Source organism: Anopheles coluzzii, chromosome 3 (assembly GCF_943734685.1).
Source record: "Anopheles coluzzii chromosome 3, AcolN3, whole genome shotgun sequence".
Classification (NCBI taxonomy): Eukaryota; Metazoa; Arthropoda; class Insecta; order Diptera; family Culicidae; genus Anopheles; species Anopheles coluzzii.
This window is the reverse complement of record NC_064671.1, coordinates 25,341,972-25,367,392: the sequence shown is the minus strand read 5'-3', so window position 1 is coordinate 25,367,392 and position 25,421 is coordinate 25,341,972. Positions and strand designations below refer to the sequence as shown.

At 46.8% G+C, this 25,421-nt stretch overlaps 2 protein-coding genes across 6 annotated transcripts in view; one reads left to right on the top strand and one right to left on the bottom strand.

Annotated features, from left to right (window-relative positions):
* LOC120956727 (LIM/homeobox protein Lhx3) overlaps positions 1 to 8,096 on the top strand; it is a 42,959-nt gene extending 34,863 nt beyond the window's left edge. For 3 of the 5 annotated variants that reach the window (XM_049609713.1, XM_049609712.1, XM_049609711.1), the window contains exons 3-8: positions 5,221 to 5,395; positions 5,546 to 5,748; positions 5,821 to 6,016; positions 6,093 to 6,247; positions 6,315 to 6,506; positions 6,611 to 8,096. In XM_049609713.1, the coding sequence (XP_049465670.1) occupies positions 5,221 to 5,395; positions 5,546 to 5,748; positions 5,821 to 6,016; positions 6,093 to 6,247; positions 6,315 to 6,506; positions 6,611 to 6,915 (1,226 nt within the window). In that variant the 3' untranslated portion in view covers positions 6,916 to 8,096. Of the gene's footprint in view, positions 1 to 1,917; positions 3,533 to 5,220; positions 5,396 to 5,545; positions 5,749 to 5,820; positions 6,017 to 6,092; positions 6,248 to 6,314; positions 6,511 to 6,610 lie in introns of those variants that run through there. The other 2 variants (XM_040378437.2, XM_049609714.1) reach the window with 2 other exon arrangements.
* Positions 7,991 to 23,130, bottom strand: LOC120956726 (protein phosphatase PHLPP-like protein). The gene is made up of 8 exons (XM_040378429.2): positions 22,251 to 23,130; positions 20,872 to 21,163; positions 20,495 to 20,808; positions 16,513 to 16,814; positions 11,362 to 11,515; positions 11,126 to 11,281; positions 10,907 to 11,060; positions 7,991 to 10,826 (listed from the first exon to the last, which is right to left on the bottom strand). The coding sequence occupies exons 1-8, from the start codon at positions 22,830 to 22,832 to the stop codon at positions 8,158 to 8,160; spliced, it is 4,623 nt and encodes a 1,540-aa protein (XP_040234363.2). The 5' UTR covers positions 22,833 to 23,130; the 3' UTR covers positions 7,991 to 8,157.
* Between the last annotated feature and the right edge of the window lie 2,291 nt (positions 23,131 to 25,421).

Here is a 25,421-nt window from a genome sequence, read left to right as displayed (position 1 = left end):
GATTTAAACGAGCAGCAGCAGAGTGGTGCCAAAGAAAATCGCCGAACAATCCGTACAAGTGTGGTGCTACGGGAAAGCGAGAGCGAGACCTCCCCATTGCGAGACGATACTTTTGCAAATGGTAATAATATAAATTTGAATAATAGTACACACTCACACACGGACACTTCGTTTCGTCTGGAGCTCAACGCGAACCGTCGAGTGTTGGATTAGCAGTATAACAAATCGATTCCGTTGGCAGCGCTGCACTGGGAGGGTTAGGGCCCCCGTAGGTTGGTAGGTCATTAGAGATTTAAGAGTCTTGGGTGCAGCTCTTTTTGCTGTGTGTGTGTGTAGACTTATGTGTGAAAATAAAGCAGCTTAGACGCAAAATGGGGTTTACCCCTCAGAGCGGAGAAAATGAATGGGCTAATCCTTTTCCTTGGAAGCCCCACACATGCACACACGTTGAAACTTAAAGTCCATGTTGGACCATGCGCTGCTTAGTGGTGCAAGGGGGCGCATCGCTTTGGAAAGTATTGGTTGTCACGATAATGATAATTGTCGGTAAGAGTGGATTAGAGAAATTGGTTGACGGTGACAGTTTAGTTTTAGTGTTTAGCGTTTTGAAGTGCTAGAAATATACATGCCGAAAGGTCCTTATTTTCCCATTCACTCATTTGATCTTATCCTCAAGTAGGTTTGGGTATTTGGGAGACTTAGTTCATTTCAGATTTAAGCCCGAAACTTTGACATATTTTTTAATAGTAAAATACAAATTTCAGTTAATTTTTATCATTTTGTAGATTTATCAAAGATTCTAAAAAAAAATTCACCTGAAACGATAAATACTTAAAATGAGATGACTGAACTGAACTTTATTAAACATGGGTTTCAGGTAATAAAAAAGACAAAAGCGAACTTTAAATCCTTTATATCCTTTAAGCATTTTCATATTCAATATTCTTTAGCTCATAAAATCAAGCCCTTTAGTTGTATCTTCTTCCCACTGCATTTCCCGGAAAACGTCAATCTAATCTTGCCTTTAAAATGGTGAGCACATTTTCATCGTTACGCTCGTAAAGCTTTGCTCATTTTCCCATTTTTCCATCCCTTAAGCACAGAGCGAAAGCTTTCCTACAATGCATTGTAGCAGGGAGGAAAATCTAATCCACTTCTCGTACCTTTTGCGAGCAAAGCAAAGCTGCCCGCAAAATAAACGCGCAGCTACCAACTTCCAAGAATGCCATCGAACCGTTCGTTACCCGTCAGACTCATGCTTTTCCAGCACTTCAACTTCCAATTCCCCGACGGAAAAGGTTGCGTTTTGCCCCCTCCTCCCGATACGTCATTACATCCTGCCCGTCCGAAGTGTAGTGCTCGTCACTTGATAGATGAGAAAAAAGCCCACCGCCACCGCTGATTTATGAACCGCGCCAGGCGCGTACGCAGCTCCGGTACGCTATTAAAGTCTCATTTAAAGCTTCACTCTTCACTCTACGCCTCATACAAAAAAAAGCAAGCCATGACTTTAATCCTGCACAGGGAACGGGAAAAGTGGCAACATCACAGTCTGATCCGGGTGCCTTCCCCACGGTCACCTTTTCTCCTGATGACTCCTAAAGAAGCCCTCAGATCTGCAGGGAATGGGAACGAACGACGAACCAAATGTGGGAGCTATTTTGTATCCAACTTTTGTACAGTTTGCTTCGTTCCCGTGTCGAAATAAAAGCCGATGGATTCGTCGACGTCGTCTTCGGTCGCCATTTCACAGGGAGTTCATAGACGAAAGAAGTGGGTAATGGCACTTCATATCTTGGAGCAATGTTTTCCCGCATACTCCGCCTATCCGCCGGGCTGAACGGGCCACAAAGAAGCATACCGAAGCAGGCGATGATTAATATCAGTACAAGCCGCGAAAAGAGCGCCCTCCAGTCGCTCCAAAATGGCTCCGCAGGGGTTACTTTAGCAAACGCCTGGCTTTTGGGGGAGGAAGCGATAGGACGACGGGTGTCTAAATTTATGCCAAGGATAATATATCACGATGGAGCCTTTTACGCCGAACGGATTCATCATAGACGAGAGAGTGTGTAAGAGAGACCTTGCAAGAGAATTCGACTTGGAAGCATTCGGCGGTAAAGCGAAGGGTTTGTTTTATTTATTCCCGATAATATGGCTGAGATATGATTTATCTTAAAATTATATGTTTGCGCAATGTTTATTCAATCTCAACACGTCTTTCGCACCTGTTCTGTTTGCGCAATATACCAACCAAACCAGAGGCGCTTGAAATTGAGCACCCCTGACCAACCCCTAAACAACGCGCACTTACAACCACATGCACGCCAACCGTTTCTAATAGCGATAAACACGCCCACTTTTTTGCGTCTCGCACGAGCGAGAGAGCGGGAGAGCGAACGAGCGCGCGCATGCAATGGTGAAAAGAAAAACCCGTGCGGGAAAACCGCATCAGTGCGAACGGGACGGCGCACATCCGGAAAGAGCGAGACACACGTCCGGCTATGTTCAAACCGTTTTATGTGCTATGTTTTATGAAGCGTTTGGCTCGTTTCCGAACGTGATCTCGACCGAGGAGGATGCATTTCGCGCGTGCTGCTGCTCCCGTCTGACTGTCGAGCGGGTTTGGGAAAAAATATTTTACCGAAATTTGCAAACACCACACCGTCACGTTAAGCATCATCAGGTGTGGCTTTAATCACCAGGCGTGTGTGTGTGTGTGCGTGTTTTTGGAGTTGTGATTTGCGTGAGTTTTGTGGCCGTTTTAATAATAAACCACACCGTGCTGTAAGTGTTTAATGTGTGTAAAATGCCAACCCACTTTTCGTGACAGCGACGTGACAGAATTCGGTCGAGACGTTGGTGCTACTACGTGAATATTTATCGTCCGGAACCCGGATACATGTGCCACTCCTATGCAGACAAGCGTTTTTTCCCTGTTTTTGATCCCGCACCGTTTCGCCAAGCTAATCGCGTGTGCCATCGAGCTTTCCGTTTTTTTTGCCCCCCAACCGGAAAGGATAATGTGTAACGTGTGATGATGATACTCCGTTTTTCTCCTGCCATACCGTCGCTTTTGCTCGCTGAAATCGACACAAAAATCGATGATAAGAAATGATACATCACGCTAGCTAATGTGCGGAAAAGCGATTAGATCCTGTGTAGCGTTTCAGTGCAGATAAATGACTCCTAAAAAGGATGCCTTTTTATGTCGATGTCCTGTGCCAGTGATAGCGCAAACGGAGCGAATCGTTAGCGCAAGCCAGCAGTGCGTGCATTTGCGTGTGTGTTAAATATTCTCAAACAGCGCCAAAGAAAAGGGAAGCACACAGCGAAATGGAAATGTTAAAGCTGATGATGAACACCGGCGACTACTTGTGCGGATTGGGCAATGGTGTCAATAATAACAATAATAACATTAACAATAACAACAACAACAATGTGGAGGATATCAAAAAGGATCAGCAGCGGGCCCGCAGTCCGGATTATCGCGTACCACCGATTAATCTCGACGAATTACCCGAGGTTTTGCTCTGTAAGTGTGTATGTGTGTGTGTGTTTGGGCGTGAATGTTAATATGAAAACTACGGAGGAATTTTAATGAGGAATCCCACCCGAACAACAACAAAAAAACAACAAGCACGATAGCATTTTGAATGGCACCCCGATATAAAGGAAGCTTTGCATCGCAGTTGGATGGGAAAATGTGTTACCTTTTGCATTTATCCTGTGCTATTAATTTTCACCATTTTAATGGGCACCTTTGAAAGACTCTGTTTGCTCATTAAAGCATTCATTTATGGTGAATGGCAACGGTTGTATTTATGAATCATGGTCACATTCATCAATGATTTTGACTGAAATGAGGCTGATAAGAAGCACTGAAATGGCATATCAACTCAACATAAGACAAATAATGTGATAAAATGCGTGATATTTCTTCTACATAACATCATATCGCGGATTCTCAGAAACAATTTGAAAAGAATGTTGATGAAACACGTGTTTTGAATTTTAAAGGAAACAACTACATTGATGTTTTATGCATGCTAAAGAAAACTACGTTGTAGCATATGTTTGTTGTACTAAAATAAAGTGCAATACCAGAGTCTTTTGCGGGAAAGATAGTTTATCGGCTATTATTATAACATAATTTAGGTATAACATTAATTTAAGATCGATGTCTTCTCCGAATGTATGTTTTCTAATTGACACTTTTGAATAAGCTAAAAAACTATTATTTTCTATGATTCTCCAAGCGATTAGTGTTTATTCTTTTTTCGAGAGTTGTACCCACGAGTGCTTTCTCATCAAACAGTCAACCAATTAAAGAACATTCAACTATAGAGAATACCGAATTGAAAAGGTTCATCCAAACAATTCTATCCGCATATCAGAGACCTTACACTAACAGCAGTTTTTTGAAAAGTCCATTTAAATATAATCTTGCGCAAATATTGTACTTCAATGTTCAAGTAAAGTCTGGAATAAGGTGCCCATTTCATGGCGGCGAGAAGTAATTGTCTTGCAACCCTTTATAGATTGAAGCGCTACTGCAATTGATTCTAAGCAATAGAGTTGTAGCCTTCCTTACTGAATAAAAAATAAAGATTTTATGTTACCCAAACTCATTGAGTAATAATCCGTTTTATTACTGTTTTCTTTTGATTATAAATTCAAAAATTTAACCGACTTGGTATGTCACTAAAGTATTAATTCCAAGCATTTATTTCTGGCTAAGAAGTTCTTTTATTTCATTTTAATACACTTTTCATGAGTCAATGCTCTAGAAACATAAGCAATTGCATAACTTCAGGCGTTTATTGTCGCGTAAATTGCATAATTTTGGGAGTAATTATCTTACATTTCAATCCAGTCGTGACATGGCTATCGCCTTAAAAGAATATGGCATCGTACCTTCATTAGGCATTTGTATAATGAAAGTGATTAATTTCCAACTGAAACGCTCAATTTTTAAGGCTTGTAGGGACCTCTGGATACAAATAAAACCGTTCAATAGATAATAAACTATAAACAAAGAATCCAACCACTCTTTAAAGTTATATCACATAGAATTATAGCAGAGAAAACGATCATAATAGCATCATGTACTTATCAATACCAATGTTCTGCATTCACCATGCATTCTATAAAATAATTTTCTTCACTAACTGTCATCGTTGAATCCTCAACTAACTTGCAAACATCTTCATTTTTTTGCAGCTACCATTCCCAAATGTGGCGGCTGTCACGAGCTCATCCTGGACCGGTTCATCCTCAAGGTGTCCGACCGGACGTGGCACGCCAAATGTCTCCAGTGCAGCGAGTGTCGGGTGCAGCTGAACGAAAAGTGTTTCGCCCGCAACGGTCAGCTGTTCTGCAAGGACGATTTCTTCAAGTAAGTATTTAAAGTAGTGGCGCGAACAGGGCGTGCTGGTCCATTCTGTGCCAACAAGCGGTTCCACGCGACCAAGCGGATTGTTTATGTGTTAATCTATGTTTTCGTGTGCCCTCTGCCTTACCCCCTGCTTCCCTGCTGGTCCGACAGGCGCTACGGGACAAAGTGTGCCGCTTGTGATCTCGGCATACCGCCAACGCAGGTGGTCCGACGGGCGCAGGACAACGTGTACCATCTGCAGTGCTTCATGTGCTCGATGTGCTCGCGGCAGCTAAACACGGGCGATGAGTTTTACCTGATGGAGGACTGCAAGCTGATCTGCAAACCGGACTACGAGGCAGCGAAAGCTAAAGGTGGGTTGTTTTTGGTGGCAGTTAGTTCCGTTGAGAACGTCATTTTTTATGTCACCGTTCTTCCATCGACAGGTCTCTATCTTTCCGATGGTTCACTGGACGGGGAGTCGTCGAACAAGCGACCACGAACCACCATCACTGCCAAGCAGCTGGAGACGTTAAAGAGCGCCTACAACAGCAGTCCCAAGCCGGCACGCCACGTTCGGGAACAGCTATCCCAGGATACCGGGCTCGATATGCGTGTAGTGCAGGTGTGGTTTCAGAATAGGTAAGCTTTCAACCTGTTATCCCCTACACAAGTGAAGTGAAGTGCTGTAACGGTTGAACTTATCCACTCCTGACAGACGAGCGAAAGAAAAGCGATTGAAGAAGGATGCGGGTCGCACTCGCTGGAGTCAGTACTTCCGGTCGATGAAGGGAACCTCCTCGCCCAGCCGTGTCGACAAGCTGCTCGACAAGGATGAGCTAAAGATTGATCTCGACAGTTTCAGTCATCACGGTAAGTGTGGTTAAAAGTTCGGAAATCTTGAAGCTGTCCTGCTAACACCCAATCTGTCTTCTTGTAGACCTCAGTAATGATAGCTACAGTACGTCCAACATGGGCCTGGAGGACGGTGCCTCGCCGCACAGTGCCCGAGGGTCCTACATCCACGGCAACGGCAGTCCCCCGCCGTACCTTTCCAGCCACTCGCCTCCGCCCATGGGAGCCGGCCACCCGTACGGTTCCTACCCGGACAATATCGTCTACACGCCACTAGGTGAGTAAGTATGTCCAATGTGCCATGCGTCAGTGGAAGTAGAAGCCCCCCGATTCCCCCCCTTTCTTTCGTCCACTAACCAGCCTCAATTCTCTCCATTGCAGGACAACCCCTAAGCTCGATGCACCCTGGTGCTCGCCGGCCTGGGCTGCACGGTAGCGCCGTGTCGGACCTCAGCAACGATTCTAGTCCCGCGCACGGCTATCCCGACTTCCCGCCCAGTCCCGACTCGTGGCTCGGTGACTGTCCGCCCCATCCGCAAACACAGCTTCCAGCGGCCGGTGGTGCGCCCAACGGTACACCCGGCCCAAACGGGCCCCTTCAATCGCAGCAGGTAGCACCACCGCCACCACTGCTGGGGCAGCAGCAGCCGGCACCGAATGGCACGTCCGCCCTGACGCACTACTGATGCAGGCGCAAGGGAGTACCGGCACGGTGTTACACCCAGCTGCGCACTAGTTTGCATTAGTGACGGGGCAAAGAGCCCCCCGGCGTTTGTTTTGTGATTCCGTTTAGAGCCGTTAGTCGAAATGTGCCATAGATTTGCGCGAACCATCGTTTCGCGGTTATGTGTCACAACACTTTCTCTGTAAAAGCACCCACAGCCCACAAAACAATCAAACCACTATACTATAGCAGCGAGTAGATTGTCCAAGTCAGAAATCAAATGAGTGTAGAACTAGTCGTGAAGAAATCGGGAAGAGAGTGGAGGAGAGATCCAAAGCAGTAAGTAGCAGTAAGTCAAAACAAAACCCATAAATCACCCGGTGCTAGTCGTCTTGGACACCGATAGTTAGTGCATTGTAGTGCGTTCCGCGTGCAAGGCGGAGGCGTAGTGCGATAGTCCAATCCATACGTAAATGAAACCCCGATTGGTCCGGTTTGGTTTTCGGAAGCCGGAACAAAATGTGTTATGTCCACTCCACGTCCCCCTCCATCCCCACTAGTTGTTCCTTGGGGTTCCGTTTCGTTTCTGTAGCTGGTACGAAACGGCCATCTCGGCCGAGAGTCTTGTTGAAGCCAAAAACAAGAAGTTGAAACCAATCGAACGTCACTTTCGGTAGGATTAAAGGCTCGACAGCAAGATCCAATGTACAGTGTGCCATCACCGTCGTGTGCAGCATTATTCGCAAGATGACCAACATTTTGTTGGAAAAATGCAAGGATAGCAGTGTTAGTAGAAGTGAGCTGATGAGTAGGTAAGAACAGTGTTTTCTTCACACAGCCACACAACACAAGTCAATCAAAGGTGAAGAAAATGCAGGGAAAAACAAGGCAAATAGGAAGGACCAACTGAGTCCCGTACACCCCTTAACAGTAACCTTTCGGAAACGAGAACTGACGTCCTGCGTATATATATACATACTATACATATATACATACATAGCTATATACAGCTCCTACTACAGCAGCAACTACAGCTACTAAACCAATCGGAGGCTGCACGCATGGCCCTCTGCTCGGTAATCCTAACGGAAAATGTGTACATATTTATTTAATTTATTGCTATAAACAAAACAAAAGGATCGATCGTGAACGAAAATACAGACACCGCAAACACACAGGCCGGTTTTGCGGATTGACACCGTTTCCCGTTTGCGTTTTGCGCGACAACCCCTGGCAGCGTCCGAAAAGAACAGCGTCCACAGCTTTACAGTTCTGTCGTAGCCACTCCCCAGTACTGTCGCATCCGGCCACCGTCCGGGTCAATCGTGTCCAGCTCCAGTGTGCTGTCTCGCTCGAGCACGTTCCCGTTCGAACCGTACCGGTCTTGCACCGATGCTCCGTCAAACTCCAGATTGTAGGGCATGAGTCGCTGCAACGACCCGAAGTAAGCTGCATTTGGGCCTGTATTAATAGGGCGCGGTCGGGTCGCGGGTGTACTATACTGAATCGGTTTAAAGTAGCTTTGGGACGAGGCCGGATGGAAGGAACGGGTCGAGCCGAATTGTTTCGACAGGAACGGTGTCGCTCGGGCCGTTGTCATCATCGTGCCACTGTACCCGCTGGCCAGCGAAGAGTTAAGTCCACTGTCACTCTCCAGCTGTGCGAGCTGCGGGGAGCTTGTCGAGAGGTTCTTTAGCTGCAGCTTGGTAAGATTGCTCGCACCGGACGATCCAGAAGATCCGGAAGAGTTCGTGCCCGATTCGGAGGTTCCATTTGTCACCGTCACACCCGTCCGTTTGCCAACAAACCCGCGGGAGATGGTGTTAAGCTCCTTATCGAACAGCAGCTGTGTGTTCTGCTCCAGCATGTACTCCCAGCACTTGAACTGCTCCTCCGACATGGCCGAATCGGACTCGTCCATTCCTTCCCGTTCCTTTTCCTCCTCAATCTTCGCCCTTACAGCACGTACCACCCCGCCCCGCAAGCTGCGCCGTTCGTTCGCCAAATAGGTAGCAGTAGGCCGTCGACTCACCACCGACGACACGTCGGACACCTTCGAGCGGGGCAGCCCATGCAGTGTGACCGTTTCACTGCCACTCGTCTGATCGCTCTGCCCGCTGGGCGACGATCGGTCGCTGCGCCCGGAAGGATGTCGCACAAACTGAACTGCGGCCGCCGAATGACAGCAACTATTATTCGTCTCGCAACAGCAGCCACACTTACAGAACCCCGATATTACACCCGTGCCACCCTGGATAAGGGTTGGCTTCTTGCGAATCGTCTGGCGCAGCTCACGCATCAGAAAGTCCACATCCGTGCCGAGATTGTTGAACCGTACGATCATCACACTTAGATTCTCCTCCGCTCCATAGCTCTGGGCAATGTCCTGAACCCGCTTCGCCGCCAGCAGTATGTTCTCCTCCTTTCGTATCTCTTCCGCCACCGTTTCCATTGTGATGACTTCCCACAGCTTCCGATTGCCCAGCACCAGATACTCGTCCGCATCGGTCAGCACAACCTCCTGCACCTCCGGATCGGGCACCGTCACCGGGAAGTTTGCACTCAGTCCCAGCTTCCGTGCCGGACTGCCCTTGTTCAGCAGCACACAGCGGTTGTGCTTGATCAGGACGGCCGAGCTTTCTCCCACAGTTGCGACACGCAGGATAAACTTTCGTCCACTTGCTACCGTTTGCGGCAGGTAGCTCATCGCTTCGGTGGGCAACCGGTTGCGGGCAATGTGACAGAGTGTTACGTTTACGGCTTCCTGTTGACCGCGCTGCTTCAGTTCGCGATGGGCGGAGAGCAGAGTGTACTTCATGTAATCGTTTGCCGTTTCTTTTACCGTGCGCTCTTCGAGTAGGATCTTGGGGATCGCCTTTACCAACAGGTTCGGCACTCCATTGCCCGTTTCGCCATCAAACAGTCCGAACAGACCTTCCGAGTTGCAAAACGCCGGCAGACGGAGTTGTGCGATACAGAGCTTCGGCAGACATCCGCTCGTTTCTGCGAAACCAACCTTCCAGCAGGGTTCGTAATCTTCGTGCTCTTGGTAGGGTAGTGGGGCCGTTGGGAGTGATGGACGATTCTTGCCCGACACGTCCACCAGTGCCATGGGTCGTTGGGTTCGGCACGCCTGCAGCTGCTGTGCATCGACTTGTAGCTGTCTGTTGCCGGACAGATCCAAGAATTGGAGGTTTCGCGGCACCAGTGCCGTAATGTTGACCTTATCCAGTTGGTTGTGTGCCAGATCCAGCACGCGTAGCGTTATCGTACGCCCTAAACTCGGCACCGATTGCAGCTGGTTCGAGTGTACACGTAGTACACGCAAATTCGCCATGTTTGCCAGATTTTCCGGCAGATGGCGCAGCTTGTTGCCCGAGATCACCAGCTCCTCCAGATCACCCCAGCAACTGATGCACGTTTCGGGCATGGTCGTGAGGAGATTGTAGCCGAGATGGAGCACCCGCAGACGGGGTAAACAGATCAGCGAATCCAGCACCCGGTCGGTAAGGGCGTTGTTGGTGGCGTACAGTCGCTCCAAGCTGCAGCTCGAGCCGAAAATGATTGGCAACGTCATCAGCTTGTTGCTGGACACATTCAGTATAGTGAGCCGTTCGCAGGCAATGAAAAAGTTCTCCGGCAGGTCCTCAATAAGGTTGCACTGCAGGTAGAGCTTCTGAAGAGGGAGTTTGCGCTTCACCATGGGCGGGAAGCTGGTTAGCCGGTTGTACGCAAGATGCAGTGTTTGGATGGTGGCATGCTCGTTGTTCAGCAGATGTTCCGAAATCGTGTGGATCTGGTTGTTGTTTGCGTACAGTGTGCGCAGCTGATGGCAGCCGACGAGCCAGTCGGGCAGCTCCTGTAGACAGTTGAAGCTTAGGTCCATGTGTTTCAGGTTGGTCGGAGTTGCTCGGACGGATATTTTTGTGAGATCTAAACCGGGCGAAAAGAAGACAGAAGATCTTTTAGAGACATCGTCCTATAACCTGGAATATCTCAACTCATCGACTTACTGTTATTGCCCGCAATTAAGGAGTGAAGATTCCGTCCGCTTAATGTCAGCTCACGCAAACTGTTTCTGCAGCACTGGATCGTTTCCAGCTTATCCAGTGCTGAAAGATCCATCACTTCGATCGAATTTTCACTCACATCTAGCTGTGTAAGAAGCTGCAATGGACATAAAATTCAGAAACATCAGACACTACCAAAAAACACATCCAAACACAACTTACTCCATAATTCCCAAGAATGATACTGCCTTTCAGTTGATTTCCACGCAGATTCACCTTCGTCAGCGGTATGTCCGTCTTCTCCTCGCTCTTCTGGGACGCATCCCGTTGCTGCGTTTGATGCTGTAGATGCCCATTGCGGAGTGAGTCGTTTCGTTGCTGGAATTTATAAGTAGACAGTTCACAATTTTGTACGACAAAATGTCTGGAATGAAGAAATCGAAGCATCCGTAACGTACAAACAATGTCATCGAGCGCATATTGTTCACCATGAACGCTGGTAGCTGCTCCAGCTGGTTGTAGGCCGCATTCAAGATCCTTAAGCTCGCTAGTCCCTTCAGGCTGTCCGGTAGCTCGCGCAGCTCATTCCTTTCGATTGTGAACTCTTCCAAGCTGTGGACGAGATAAAAGCAACCAGATTAGTTCTCGCAAATGTAGATCGTTGTGTGATTGTACTGCTTGTTTTAAAATCCAAATCGTTTTGTATACGGGTCGATCAAACACGCAAGATCTTTTTATGGATCCAATGCACCTAAAAAAGTAAGGATAGTCACCACAGTCACCACACAAAAACGTTTCGTTCGCGGTTCGCTGCACTTTGTCGTTATGTAAATGAGATAAGTAGCCATCAAGTGCACCAAAGCAAACGGTCATCACATTTCATGCCTCACTTACGATCAACCCTTTTCCCGTCCAGCTCTCGCTGTATGGATGGATTTCACTTTCATTTCCATCGCTTGGCGCTTCTGCCAACTCTGGCATGGATCAATCATTTGCGTGATCGCTTAATATCGGGTCATAACTTACACATACAGCTATATGCCCATGTTTTGTGGTGCGCTCGCGTAAATCATACCTCTCCCAAGTACAACGCGATACGATACGATACGATCGTCGCAGCATTCTTCGCAAAAAAAGTAAGTAGCTCCATCCCAACGTTTCACCCCGTGTTTTCACCCTGCTGCACAGATCGGTTTCAATCAATGCTGATGCGCTTCCGTGACCATAAACAATAGATCTCCCGGTCCCGCTTGCAACCCTCTACCGAACGCCCTCCGCTTATGGCAGAAGAAAAAAGTTCTTCTTTTAGTTTAGTCAACGGTACCGTCGGGGCTCAGGGAAAATTCCAGCCCACCTCGCTTTTCGGTGCATCGAAAGACGTAAGCTACCGTGAACCGGCGTGCGTGGGCCATGAGTTTTCGCGTGCCAGCTTCAGCGTTTTTTTGTGTTCGCTTATGTGATGCATTTTGTTTTACGGCGCTGTTTTTCATTTTGTCTATATTTCAGCCGTCGTACGCGCAGCACTGGTGGTATTTGGTTTTCATGAACCATTCTCCTTTCGTTCGACTGTGCGTTTCTGCGTTACTCAACACCGTGTGCGGTCGTTAATTCGTAAATCCGGAGCAGTTCGATTTGTTCGTACAGAGCCCCAATGTGAGAGGGTTTTTTTTTGGTTTTGTTTCGCTTAACTACCCTTAAAGTGATAGTAGTAAATGAAGTAAGTGGACAAGCTAAAGCAGCAAGTTAAAACTACGCACCCACACATGCATTTGCATTTACGTTCATTTCAGGTCAGAAGGTGTCGAAGGTACAACAAGTGGTACCAGTAAACCAAACGCTTTGAGGGTTGGATGCTAACCGCAAACGGAAAGAAAACAAAAGCGAACCGGAATATTCATGCGGCTCAAATAAGAAGTCACCGCAGTGTGACTAATGGATTCCGGCAACATAGTTAGGGGGGGGGGGGGGGAGAGTGGGTTAGTCTTCTCCCGGGTTTGCCCGTCTTTTAATCTGGCAGCGCGATCACATGTAGTGACGCACGTTTAGATGTTCAGTTTTCTTTGTTGATCATTTACCTGTTTTTTTAATTTATCATCATTTATAAATTCTTGGAAACATGTTCGAAAGCTTCTAATACTACGGGTTTTTTAATTAAAAAAAATCTCGTAGAGACTGACAATTTCTTGAACAAATTAGTCTCTACATTAGTATAACGAGGTCTGCTTAAGCAAATGTTCACTGATTAAGCTAATTTTCTTTGCCATTTCCATATTTCCATATTTTCACATTACGTTCCATCGTCGTCACAATTTTTGTCATAACATTTCACCAAATTTCTGCCATAAACGTGTCCACTAACTAGCTTAGATGCACTACAGGCGGCACCAACCATCTCGCCTACTCTCTCGCGGAACGGAAAGTTGCAATTGGAAAGAAAGCGAAACACAACACTACGGAACGATCATTCGGGTGGGTGATCATATGTATTGATAAAGCTTTTTTTATGTCCACTATCAGTGCGGCCAGTTGGTCAGTTTTCCCTTTCTCATTTCAGCATTTTTTCGCTGTATGGCCTTCATCTCCTTCATCACAGCAGCCTTATCGTTTGTAGATAGTTTTTTCTCTTTACCTATCGTACAGTTTGGGTGTGTATGTGAATGTGGGTGACGACAAGAAACGAAAAAAGCCGTAAAGCTCATATACGAAAGGTGAAGATGCCACCGAAAGTCTCGTCACGGTCAACGAACGGAGCAACGGAGTCACGTACAAATCAGTGAAATGGTCGAAAGAAAATTTAATCCTAATTCCAATTCAGCAATGCACATATTAAACACAATAAAATGCACTTCTCACTTCATAATAGTAAACAGCTATCTGCACATTAGAACATGCTCTTCACACACACACACAATCGATACATGATTCATTTGCAAGTTTTCTCGAAACAAACAAAACCACGCGCTCCACTTGTTCCTCGCTTCGCCGAGCATTGAAATCGTTTGAACCTTCTGCGTTGCACAATTGCACTCACAAACCACATCGAAGGTCCCAAGTGTAAAGGAGTCTTACTCCGGTGGTCAATAAACCTATCAGCGTTTAAAAATCTTCACGCTGCCGAACGCCCGCGCGGGATGTTTCGAAATTCACACCTCGTTTTTTCGCTTCCCTGCACATTTCACTTCACAACCCCGACAGACATCACAGCACACACAGATTGCAACACGTTTGCTGCAGCTTGCTGCCGGACAGCATCCTTTCCAAAATGGTTGCTAGAAAACTACGGGGCCCATCCATAACAACCTGCAAACTGGCTTACTTTGATCACACTCACTAGCGGATGCAGCAATAGAAGCTGCTTTGAAGATGACTTTCGAGAACACTCCCTGTTTTTTGCACTCTAATTCACGTTCTAGAATATAATTCTTTGTATGATTTTTTCCGCTTCACAAACAATAAAATAGGCACATTATTTCACTACCACTACAGCTTTAACAAACATCACAAAGGCGCAAAAATGCCTCCATCGTGGAGCTGGCTTCGTGTACTACTGAACACACAACACACATCGTAGCACGCGCGCGCTCGCCATACGAAGGAAGGCACGCCACACTCACGGCTGTCTTCACGACTCACTTCACCCGGGTTTGGGGTCTGGTTCGGAAAGGAAAACGCTGCTACCACCGGCGGGGCTACTTCTTCGGACGCTTTGCCTAGTCAGTGCTGTATTGGGCTCTCTCTCTCTCTCTCTCTCTTTAGTAGCCGACGTTGGGTGAAACCTCCACCAGCCATGGGCTGCTTTTCAAGCTTGACCTACGAAGAGACCCGTGCCCGTTGTTGTTCGAGATGCTCCACACACGCATACATACACACACACAAACAGTGGGATATGACTTTACGAAGCACTAAATAGGGAGTGTGTGTGTCTTGGCTTTTTTTATAGTGACTAATTTTAAGTATCTGCATGAGTGCGCAACCACCGGAAGTCTGCCCATTCGGCACAGCCAACTCAGAACACAGAACCTTGCGAAGAAATCGATGTCACATGTCGAACGGACCAGAAAAGGTAGAAGGATTGGGGGCTATGCTTTTTTTGCTCATGCACCTACTACTTGATGCCGTTGTTTTGACTGTGTTTGCCGTCGCTAAGAACGACGCCATCATATGTGCCACGTATAGGTCACCGCGATAAAGCGGAGCGAGCGATTCTTCATGCAGAACCGGCGGCAGTATGCTTCGCGCATGCATGCGTAATTAATTCATTTGCGTTTCTTTCAAGCGGTACCCAAATTTTACCCTTGGAATTGACACTTGACTTAGTGCTTGGCTTTCGCTTGCTGCGGTTAAGTCAACGGAGGTAGATTTCTGGTGGTTGAGCCATCTTTTTGTCCTGCGGCCCACAACGCACAAGACACAAAGCAAACGTGGAAGATGCGTATCAGGACCGAAGTAAGTGCTGTAAAGGTAGCGTTACTCTCCTTGAACCTCGTGCCCGGTGCGCCCTGTCGCTCATTAGTGTGACGATATGGAAATTCAACTCATCCGGCTGCAGATGAGAGGGTTACCGTCTCATTATGATACATCCTAACGCAACGCGGCCCATATTTACCGGCTTGAACCATGACTGCGCCACCGTAGGCTGTGTGATGATTTTCGTACGCGCAACAGCACTTAGATCATCTTCGATTTGATAGACATTTCCGGTAAAGTAACTTTTCGGTGCACTTTGAAGCGGAAAGAAACAAAACATCAAAATGGAAGAGGCAAGGGATTTAAATACTCCGTCGATGAGGTATGATGTTTGCGACACACGTTTTTGCTCTTTTGTAACAGTGCGAAAAGAGAAACCAATTATTTTAAAAGCTGAGATGGAGTTTGGAATGAAACGATAGCTTTTGACTTTGAAATAAAATAATATCAGTTTGATAAGAGTTCGCAAGTTAATGCTAAACAATTATTAAATGTCGATGATCTACGTCGTCGATGGTTACAACAAAAAACGGATGAGATTATGAATTTTACTCCTTTTTTTATAAATTGAATTCTTTATGAAAAATGAAATGAATCTTCTTTAAAATGAATCGTTTTGAATCTACAAATTACTTAACAAAGAATAAAGAAAATATTTAAGCAGTACGGCCTTTTTGGACCGTTCCTCCTGAATTGAAAAAAATAAACAAAACATGCAAAACAAACCATACAACTGGTATATAACTGGATTCAAACAAAAGATTTGAAAAATCCCAACCGACCGAAGTCTTTAAAACATCGCACGACCCACAATACGCCTGTTCTCCCACTATGAATGCGCATCACATTGCATACCTTGCGGCGCACACACAAAAACATCGCAGCACATCGAAACGATAAGTTTTGAATGGCCGTTTACGGTTGAAGCTGTTTATGTTTTTGCTCTCTTTGTTGGAATTTTCTTTTCTTTTCTTTTTATTTTCTTAACATAATACTTATCGAATTTGCACCGAGATGAAATAGAATTCTTTAAGCAATACGGCCAAAGCCGTTCTTTCTGAATAAAAAAAAAATAGAATTCTGAATTTCTTTAAATTTGAAAATCATACTAAACATTGCTCCCTCCCCGGTAAAGCACTCACCTCTTCAGTGCACTGATACTATCCGGCAGCTTGCGTATTTCATTCTCACTCAGATCGAGCAGCCGCAGGTTACGCAGCTGGTATAGGCTGTCTGGGAACTCTTTCAGCGCGTTGCCATTCAAACGCAACACCTTCAGGTACGTGAACTGACCGAGCGCTCGCAGCGCAATTTCCTGCAGCTTGTTGCGCCCGGCCAGTAGCTCCTCGACGGAGGTCGGTGCCTGTAGAAACACGTCCGGGATCTGCTGGAGACCCGAGTCGTCCAGATCCAGTCGTTGGTTGGTGCTACGATCCGGTTCGTCCTGTAAGATGGTGATTGTTGTATTAACACACTTGTATGAACACTTGTGAACTTGTGAATTTGAAGTAATATATCTATAGGTAACTATATCTTTATCACACACACACACTCTCTCTCTCTCTCTCTTTCTCGCCTCTAACACGCAATAGACTTTTCATGCACAAACTCACTTCTTCACCATCACCATCCGGGATGCGATCGAGCTTATCAAACTCCATTTCCAACGAATCCAGCTCGATCGTTTCCATGTCGGAAAAGGTAACACGGCTCTTATTCGACTTTAAGCTAGACGTCCCATCGCCCATCGTCTTGATAATACACTTGCTCAGCACCATAGTACTACATCAGCACTCGATCGATCACCCAATATCACTCCTTCAAACTCCTTCAAAGCAACAAACGACACTGTGCAACGTCTGAACGTCTTACTCTACCTAACGCCCGTTCGCAACTGGACTAGAACACCGACCTCGCTCTGTGACAAGAAAGAGTTCAGGAACGGAACGGCGTACGCCCGGGACGGGACATTGGCGCTACGCTTCGCGCGCAACTGGGTGGTGCACTACAAGCGAGCACTTATGTGTACGGTACACGTGATTACATAAAATTATTTGATCTAGAGTAGCTCTGCGACTGTTTTCCTGCCTAACGATTGGTGGCTGGAACTGGTGGTGGAAGCGGGTTACTTCCGAGCCGGAGACTTAAAGTCTACGCGAGCGCTTCCGCGTCTTCCGTCAGTTGTATCATATCGCACGTGCCAACACAATCGAGTAAGTGTGTGGTCGCTACGGCTTTGTCATCTCCCTCGCACAGTGAGGGGGGTAATGGTTTGTTGACTTTCTTTCTTCGTTGTCTGTTTGCCAGTGGTTGGAAAAAGAGGCAAGCAGAGATGGAGAAGTTAAGGAAGTAAGTTGATCGAGACAATGAAGATCACCCTTTCTGAGCAGTTTCTGAGCTAATTCGATGATTTACTTAAAGATGTGGTTGGACCATAGTAAGGTTAATTTGATTACTAAATAGAGTAAAGTTCAGGCCCAATTTGCAGTAAAATAAGTGGATCGTACGATGCACAATAAACCAATAACCCTATCTAGGTCAGATGTGTAAGTCTACTTATAAAATTACACAATGTAATAACGCTACAAATTTCCCAATTTCAGTGTACGCCTCTTCTCCAAATGAGCCCTCAACATGTCAACATACTCATATGCGGCCATTGATGTTACCACATCGCTCACTAATTAGTGCAGCATGCATGCGCACCTTAGACGGCCACGGGTCTTTGCACAGCGGCGTCACCGAGGCCGAACCGCCCGCAAAGCCAAAGGACCCGCATACCCACCATATTATTCCCAATTCCGCTCATGCCAAATCTGACTCTAGCCAACCAAGTGAGTCGGAATGATGTCTTTGCAGAGCTTTATTGAATGTATTAATGTTGTTCAGGCTTAAGGTTAATTTAAATTGTTGACAACACGTATTAATTGTTTGAGCAAACTGCTTACGCAATGCGATGTTCCGTGGTTCGTTAACATTATTAACCACCATTAGACTGCATGTGTAAAAAATTACCATTGCAAATTTTGCGAAATCAAAACCATTGTACGACAGCGGAAAGACATCGCATCGCGTACAACAATTTCCCGATTTGTCAACCATTCCGATAGCGCAAAGGCTGCCACCACCACACACTGTGACAAGTGGATTTTTCCTAACCACGAGCACGACCACGATTGCGCAGAAGATGCTCATCAAACCAAACGCAAGCAAGCCAACTTATTGCCAAGTTATTTAATTTACAACCACCCACTGCCTCCATCGGGTGGAATAGTTTCGGAATGCCGTTCGGCGTTCGGTGGACGCAACGCCGATGCCACAAAACAAACCTCTCCAACCGGACGAAGGACGGACCGTGTGGGCAGTATCATGCGCTTCACAGCTTATGACACAATCAACCGCACGGCATCGGACCTCAGCAGCAAGGGAGGAGGACGAACCCCGGGCTGGTCGTCACGCATCGGGAGGTACCCATTTTCTTTGCCTCACCGAAAAGCCGACCTGAGCGACAGGCGGGAGAGTGAAAGAGAAATGCCTAGACTTGGGTAAAGTTTGGCTCAATTTCCATTTCCGCTACGGATCGGCCTGTTAGCTTAGTTATTCCTTGGTGTTTTTTTCTTTTAAATCCAGTTAGCAAAATGTGAATCCATTTGCTTGTGGTCAGTTTTTACTTTCATTGTGTCCGGGTTTGACTGGTGGAAAATTGCTCCTTCTTAATTATAAGATGTGTGCGCGCGCGCACACACAGGTGGACGACGATCGTCTCCAAAAGCAAGCATGAAAACTGATCACCAGCTTACGATCATCATCATTGGAGGAGGGAAGACTCACATATAAACAACAAACCAACATAAAAAAAACTCAAACGTTCCGGTTCAGGATCAACTGGAGCTTAAATGGTTGAACCCCACGGGGTTGGAAGGGCTACCAAGCGTATCTAACGCTATTTCACTGCTACTGCTGCGTTTTAGAGTACCTTTTACGTTGTTCAAATCTTGGGATGTACCGGTAGTGATTCAATGGAAGTAAAAAAACAAGGGGCCCTTTTTCTTTGTCTGTACCTTTCCTCTTTTTATAAAAACGAGGGAAAAGAGAAAGAAAATGCACTAAAGATCAGGCCTTGGTGAGCTATATGCTTACGTTTTAACATTTCAATTTGTGCGAAAACCGTTTGTGTTCTGGATGTGCAGTTTGTGAGATTTCAATTAATGATTAACCGTCTAAGACGAACAACGTTAGCCTAATTTAGCTAATTAGCTAATTAAATTCCAGAGGTATTGTTGTTTAGAGTTGCTTTAGTGCAAATAATAATAAAATATGCAGATGAGTCTAAAGGAATAAGTAGTGGAAAATCGGATTAATGCTTTGAATTCAACCACTGTATGATCAGCGATCATATTAACAACTTGTTGGGGTTCAAACTATATTGAAAGCATGATCATAGAGCGATCAGACATACCTACGAACATGTAAACCTATGTTTGATCAATCTTACATCTACTATTATCATTCCCCAGACATTTCCAATTCTTCATTTCTTTGAAGAACACATCACAAAAAAGACCTCTTTTGCCGCTTGCTTACCCAAAGAAGTCTGGCCTGATCTGCAATAGAATGCAAAGCAATTTTCTTATTGTTTTTTGCAATCCATTTACCAATCCATGCTTTACTCAATGGCAAAAGTAAACGCAAACCTGTGCCATGGTTAAACGAAGCTTCTGCGATGCATTCGACCGAAGGAGAGAGAGAAATCGCTTCGTAAAACACACGAAACCCGTTCTCTTCGCTCCCTTCCCCATGAGGCGTTCTTGGGCGAAGCGAAACATTGGTTGCGCCGTGTATTTATAATGTTTCCACAAGCTAAGAACGCCAACCGGAAAACCATCGATCCGAAACGCACGGAATGGTACGACCTTCCCATTCTCGCCCGCACTTGACTTGCAGCACCAACTGGCAAGCGTTCGTTTGTTTGTGCAGCGCATTGAGAGCTGAATGGAGCCAGAAAGAAAGCGCTCGGCCAGAATTCCAACACACCAAGAGGCCCCTTGTGAAGATGTGGAGTGTGTGTGAGGAGGAAACAACTTTGCGGCCCTTTCTTTTCGAGCCCTCGAGCCGGGAACTTACCACCGTCAGCCAGACGCTCCACTGGTCACGCTCCCAAGACTCGCGGAAGCCGAGGAACAGTACGGCGTCACGATCGGCCGACGCCAGACTAGATCCGCCCGTCATCGTCGATCCGGGATACACACCGACCGTACCGGAACAATCGATAAACTCAACGCTCGCGATCGACGACTCCCGATCGAGACTGTCCCGTGCACTGGACGTGCTGCCACACTTCGGTACGATCTTGATTACGAGCCGATTGTCACAGGGCGCATGCTCGAATACGTTCGCCCCAGCCAGTTCGTACACTTCCGGTGGGAAGGCGGCACTACCTGTAAAAATCAATGTTTAATGTCATCTAACTCACAAGAAAAAGGCCCATACTGCCCACTCACCAGCATACAAGATCAGCTTGCTACCAACGATCGCCAGATGACGGCGACGCCACTGGGGAAACATTAAACCTTTCAGTACCTCAACCGAGCCGGAACGCAGCACACCCTTGCACATCGGTATCTCGGCCGGGCCGATATGGAACCGGATCAGGTACTTTAGCTCCGGATCGATACCGAGCCGGGCCCGGCGCGATTCGTCGAAGTAACCGAGCGACTTCAAGAATTCCTCCTGCACCAGCAGTGGATACTCGTTTTCCTCCAACCGTCGCGTCCGTCCGCCACCGATCTGGACCTGTGGAGAAAGAAAGTGCAAACACACGTCACAAGGGTGGAGAAGATAATGCGGTGCGGTGCGCCGCCAGTTTGTAGGCGTGTGTGGAGAAAGGGCACGAGATTGACAGCGGATGCAATGGGCGCGATGCGCTAGATGGTGCAGCGCAGGAGGAAATAGATGGCATAAAAACAAGAGCGCTAGTTTCACTTTTACTTCGTGCAAAAACAAGCGTCAGTCATGGGTGAGCTTTAACTTCGTTAGCGAAGTACGGATGAGTTCCTCGCTGTTCGATCACACCCAGTAGATCGTTGTCTGGATGGTATTGTACTGTCAAACGGTTGTACATGGTTAGCAATTTTGAAGCTCTCCGTATCGTTCATTTCAATCTGTTGCAAACAGGTGTTACTGCTTTTACTTCCTTCCAGATATGCTCCAATATCGTCTGTTCGCCAGGCTTGCATAACCGCACTCGAAAAACCAACATTCAATTAATTGAAGGAACGTTTCATAACCGGACTCGCATTCGTTTTTCGCAAATCATCATGTTTGCACCATCAAAAGCCGTCAAATTCCGATTGAAGTTCCTACACGGAGTACTAAACGATCAATCTTGCTAAATTATACAACTTTACCTTGGTGCTTCACTATAATTAGCTGCCCAACTTAACGACTTCTAGCAAGATTTGTCCCAGACATTCAGTCCCCCGGCCATAATGCCGGATGTCTTCACTTTGCACCGTGGTTCCCACGATACCATCGTGTACTTCTGACAGATGATCATGACGACGATCGTGACCTCGCGATAAGTTTTAAATCACACGTTAGCGACACGCTTGTCAGTTTAGTAGTAGGTGCATTAAGTAACTCTGGAGGACACTGTTTTTGTCGGGAGTGAAGGAAGATGACATCTTGTTCAAAATAGTTGTTTATCAGATTTTCTATTGAACCTCATTTGCTATTCGGTTGGAGATGAGATCCCAACCACCAATTAGCTAACAAACCAGTCCAGACGGAACGATTCCGTACCACCTGCTCCCGTATCTGCTGCATTCCGCGACAGTCACTCCACTTTCTCTCTCCCGCACACGAGACAACAACTACTTACCCACAGTGTGTAGTCCCCCGGCAGGTTCATATCTTTCACCACGTCCAGTGTCGTGGCGGTCGTGACGACGTGTATCATCCGGCTGCGATCCTCCGCACTGATTTCGCTCCGATCCGGTCCACAGTACACGCGCAGCCAGCCGCTCGTATTCCACAGCAGCGACATCTTCGACAGCATCAGATTGACCGGTTTGCCGATAATCACACCCGCCGACGATGACCCGGAACAGGACCCTTCAACCCGCTCGCTCACCGTACGCACCCCACCCGGTTCGGTAAATCGGTACGCACTTTTCCCACCCTCACCATCGCCGGTAGCATCGGGCCACTTGGAACTCGGCACATCGCCCTCACCACCATACTCTAGCACCTTTTGCACACGATTATTGTTACCATCACTTTGGGCCGGTTGGAAGGATTCGTAGTTGATGTCGGCACTGATTACGGACAGCTTGCCAACGCTCGGGAACTTTGACACGGAACCGCGCGGTGTGCGTGGTTTGTAGGTGCGCAGTATTGTACCCATCCCCTGACCCGCACTGCTTGCTAACCCCCCCAGAGGGGTACTCGTACTGACCACCATTCTTGCTGGGGTTAGAACCTTTCCTCTTCACACTAGAACACTTCGTAACTTAGCATAGAAAGCGGAACATCACATCAGTAGGCGTTGGGAGTTTGGAGTTGCATCACTCACTGCATGTGACACTTTTTTTTCTCTCCCGGACAACGATCCAAGCACGCCACAACAAATCACACACGCACTGGTCACTCACAATTAAAAAGGGGTTTTGGACAAAAAAAACGACACACTCACGCGTGGAAAATGCTCAACACAACAAAAACTGAGTCCGAACCGAACGCTCGGACCAACGGACGGCGAATGGAGCCACCCCGGTGACTTCGATGGAACCTCAGCCACAACAGAAAATCGCCCCCCAAAACAGAGAGAAAAAGAGAGAGAGAGGCAGAGAGTAGTACCTCGTGGTATTTCCACCACCAGTAGCGCCACCTGTGCGCCTTCCTTTCGCATGAAAAACACCCCGCGCGCAAAGTGAATATAGGTGTTTGGTTGAGCGTGGATAAAACATAGGGAGGCCAGGGAGGGGAGGGGACAAATAAAGTGATAAGTAAGAAAGGGAGAGAACCACGCGTGAAGCATAAATTCAAGCAACACAACACAACGACAACAAAAAACACCCCTAACGCTCCGACACGCTTCACCTGCGCAGCACCGGACCTTTCGGACCTGCGTCCGCGCGAGGGGTTGCGTGCGATGACTACGTGCGATGGTACTAGTGTCCAGGGTATACGGTCCAGGGTGGTTCTGTCGCTGGGAAGCTTTAAAACAACGGACGAAGGGGATGAGAGACCCATAGGGTGGTGAATCCAATGAGATAGCAGCGCGAGGTAATAAAACGCTCTCCCAGAGTAGTTAGCGCGCAGCATAAGCGCGCGGCATATAAAGTGATGCGTCAACCGGGGTTGAGAGGGGTTGACGATGGCGGTGCCGAGGGTCAACACGCGGGAAAGCGTCCGGCAAGGGCACTACTGTGCTGGCGGTTCGACCTGGGGTTCGAGGTAAAATTCTTCCCAAAAAGGGGGCCGCAAAACAAAACCGCAACAAAAACACAAACCGCGGGAGGAAATTTTGTGCCAAAAACCGCAACACACACAGAGGAGGAAGAGGAAATGGTGGTTTAAACACGCTGCAAGTTGGGACTGTTAAAGAGCTGTTGAATGTTCTGCCCGGGTGGGTCAGGGTTCTTTCTTTCTTCTGCATTGCTGTACTGGTAGCAGGTGGGTTAAGGAGTTAAACTGTTGTGTCAATTCTGGAACAAGTGAACTTTTAACATGCATCATCACTTGTTTCGTGGTAATTTTGGTTAGCTTTCTGAATAACTAGAACACGACCAATTCGCTTGAGTTATTGCCATCATTATCATTCTATTTAGTTGTAGATTAATTACCAACAAAGCGATTAAGTTCTTTGAATTTCAAACAAAAATTAAATATAAATTACAAATTGCTTTGAAAAGCTTAACCAAAATTAAGCAAAAGAATAACGCATTGGTTTAGCTAGAATCATACTTCGAAGAACAACTTTGATTATAAAACATTCCTCATGAACAATTATTCGCCCAACAATGTAAATACCGCACTAGGAAATTCCAATTGCTGAGAATACATGAACAAGAACAACTGTACACGGAACGATCAATTTACGAATGCTTAATTCAACGCCTGTTTTTTTCATACCAAACTCCATCCAACCCGGTCAATATACTGCTTTGAATAAAATATGTAAATTGAAAATGCCTTTTCAAACGTTTTCTTTCTTTCAATTTGTCCCCTTCTCCCGAGTACGCTAAACGTGACAAGAATTAAGCTATTGATTGACAAGTTAGATTCATTCACAAGTTTATCTTCGCCAGTCGGGTTTGTTTCTTCTTCTCCAAAGACCCCCACCCCACACACACACACATACAATATCTTTACGAGGCTTTCCTATCATCCGCAAAGTGTTTTTAGTGCTTTGGAAATGGGCACAAACATTGACAAACTTAACAAGCTATAAAGCAAAAAACACACACAAACACGCAGAAAGAGAAGATAAAACTCCTTTCCGAAACTTCACTAACGACCTCGGGCTTTTCCCAAGCGCTCCAACTGATCGCCACCTGCTGGCCGACTGCTTCACTTTGCATGAAGCACCCGCCAGCACCAGCCCAGCCCGACGCGCGTAATGAATTCTGATTATGTTTTGTGCGTTCTTAAATTACTCGCCTACTTCGTACGTAAGAATGGTGAGAAAACCACGATCTTGTCTCGGTTCCTCATCCCGCTGTCCTCCCCCGCTTCCCGTTTCTGTGTTTTGCATGAGCGATTTTCGTCGACCACCATTCGGTTGTCCCTCCATCCCCGGTTTACTATCGGTTGGCTGATAGCTTTTCCTGCAGCGTGCCGGCAACAAAGAGGTCATCCCTTGCCTTGCAATTCGTGAACTTCACTACACCGGGGGGAAAAATGACACACTGGATCGGTGCGCGAAAGTGCATCGGCATGGGTAGGGAGAAGGGAGTTCCATGCTGTTGTCCCCCTTTTGCCACCCTGTCGTGACCATGGAAGCGAAACACAATACAAGGTCAGTGTACGATAGAAGCCATCCGTCAGC

Bases quoted from the DNA above. Each gene is read 5' to 3' on its own strand.
- LOC120956726 (XM_040378429.2), bottom strand. From the start codon at position 22,832: ATGGTGGTCAGTACGAGTACCCCTCTGGGGGGGTTAGCAAGCAGTGCG. The intron at 16,815-20,494 runs GTAAGTTCCCGG...ACCATCTTACAG, and splicing joins GGAGCGTCTGGCTGACGGTG to GACGAACCGGATCGTAGCAC. The intron at 10,827-10,906 runs GTAAGTCGATGA...CGCCCGGTTTAG, and splicing joins CTTAATTGCGGGCAATAACA to ATCTCACAAAAATATCCGTC.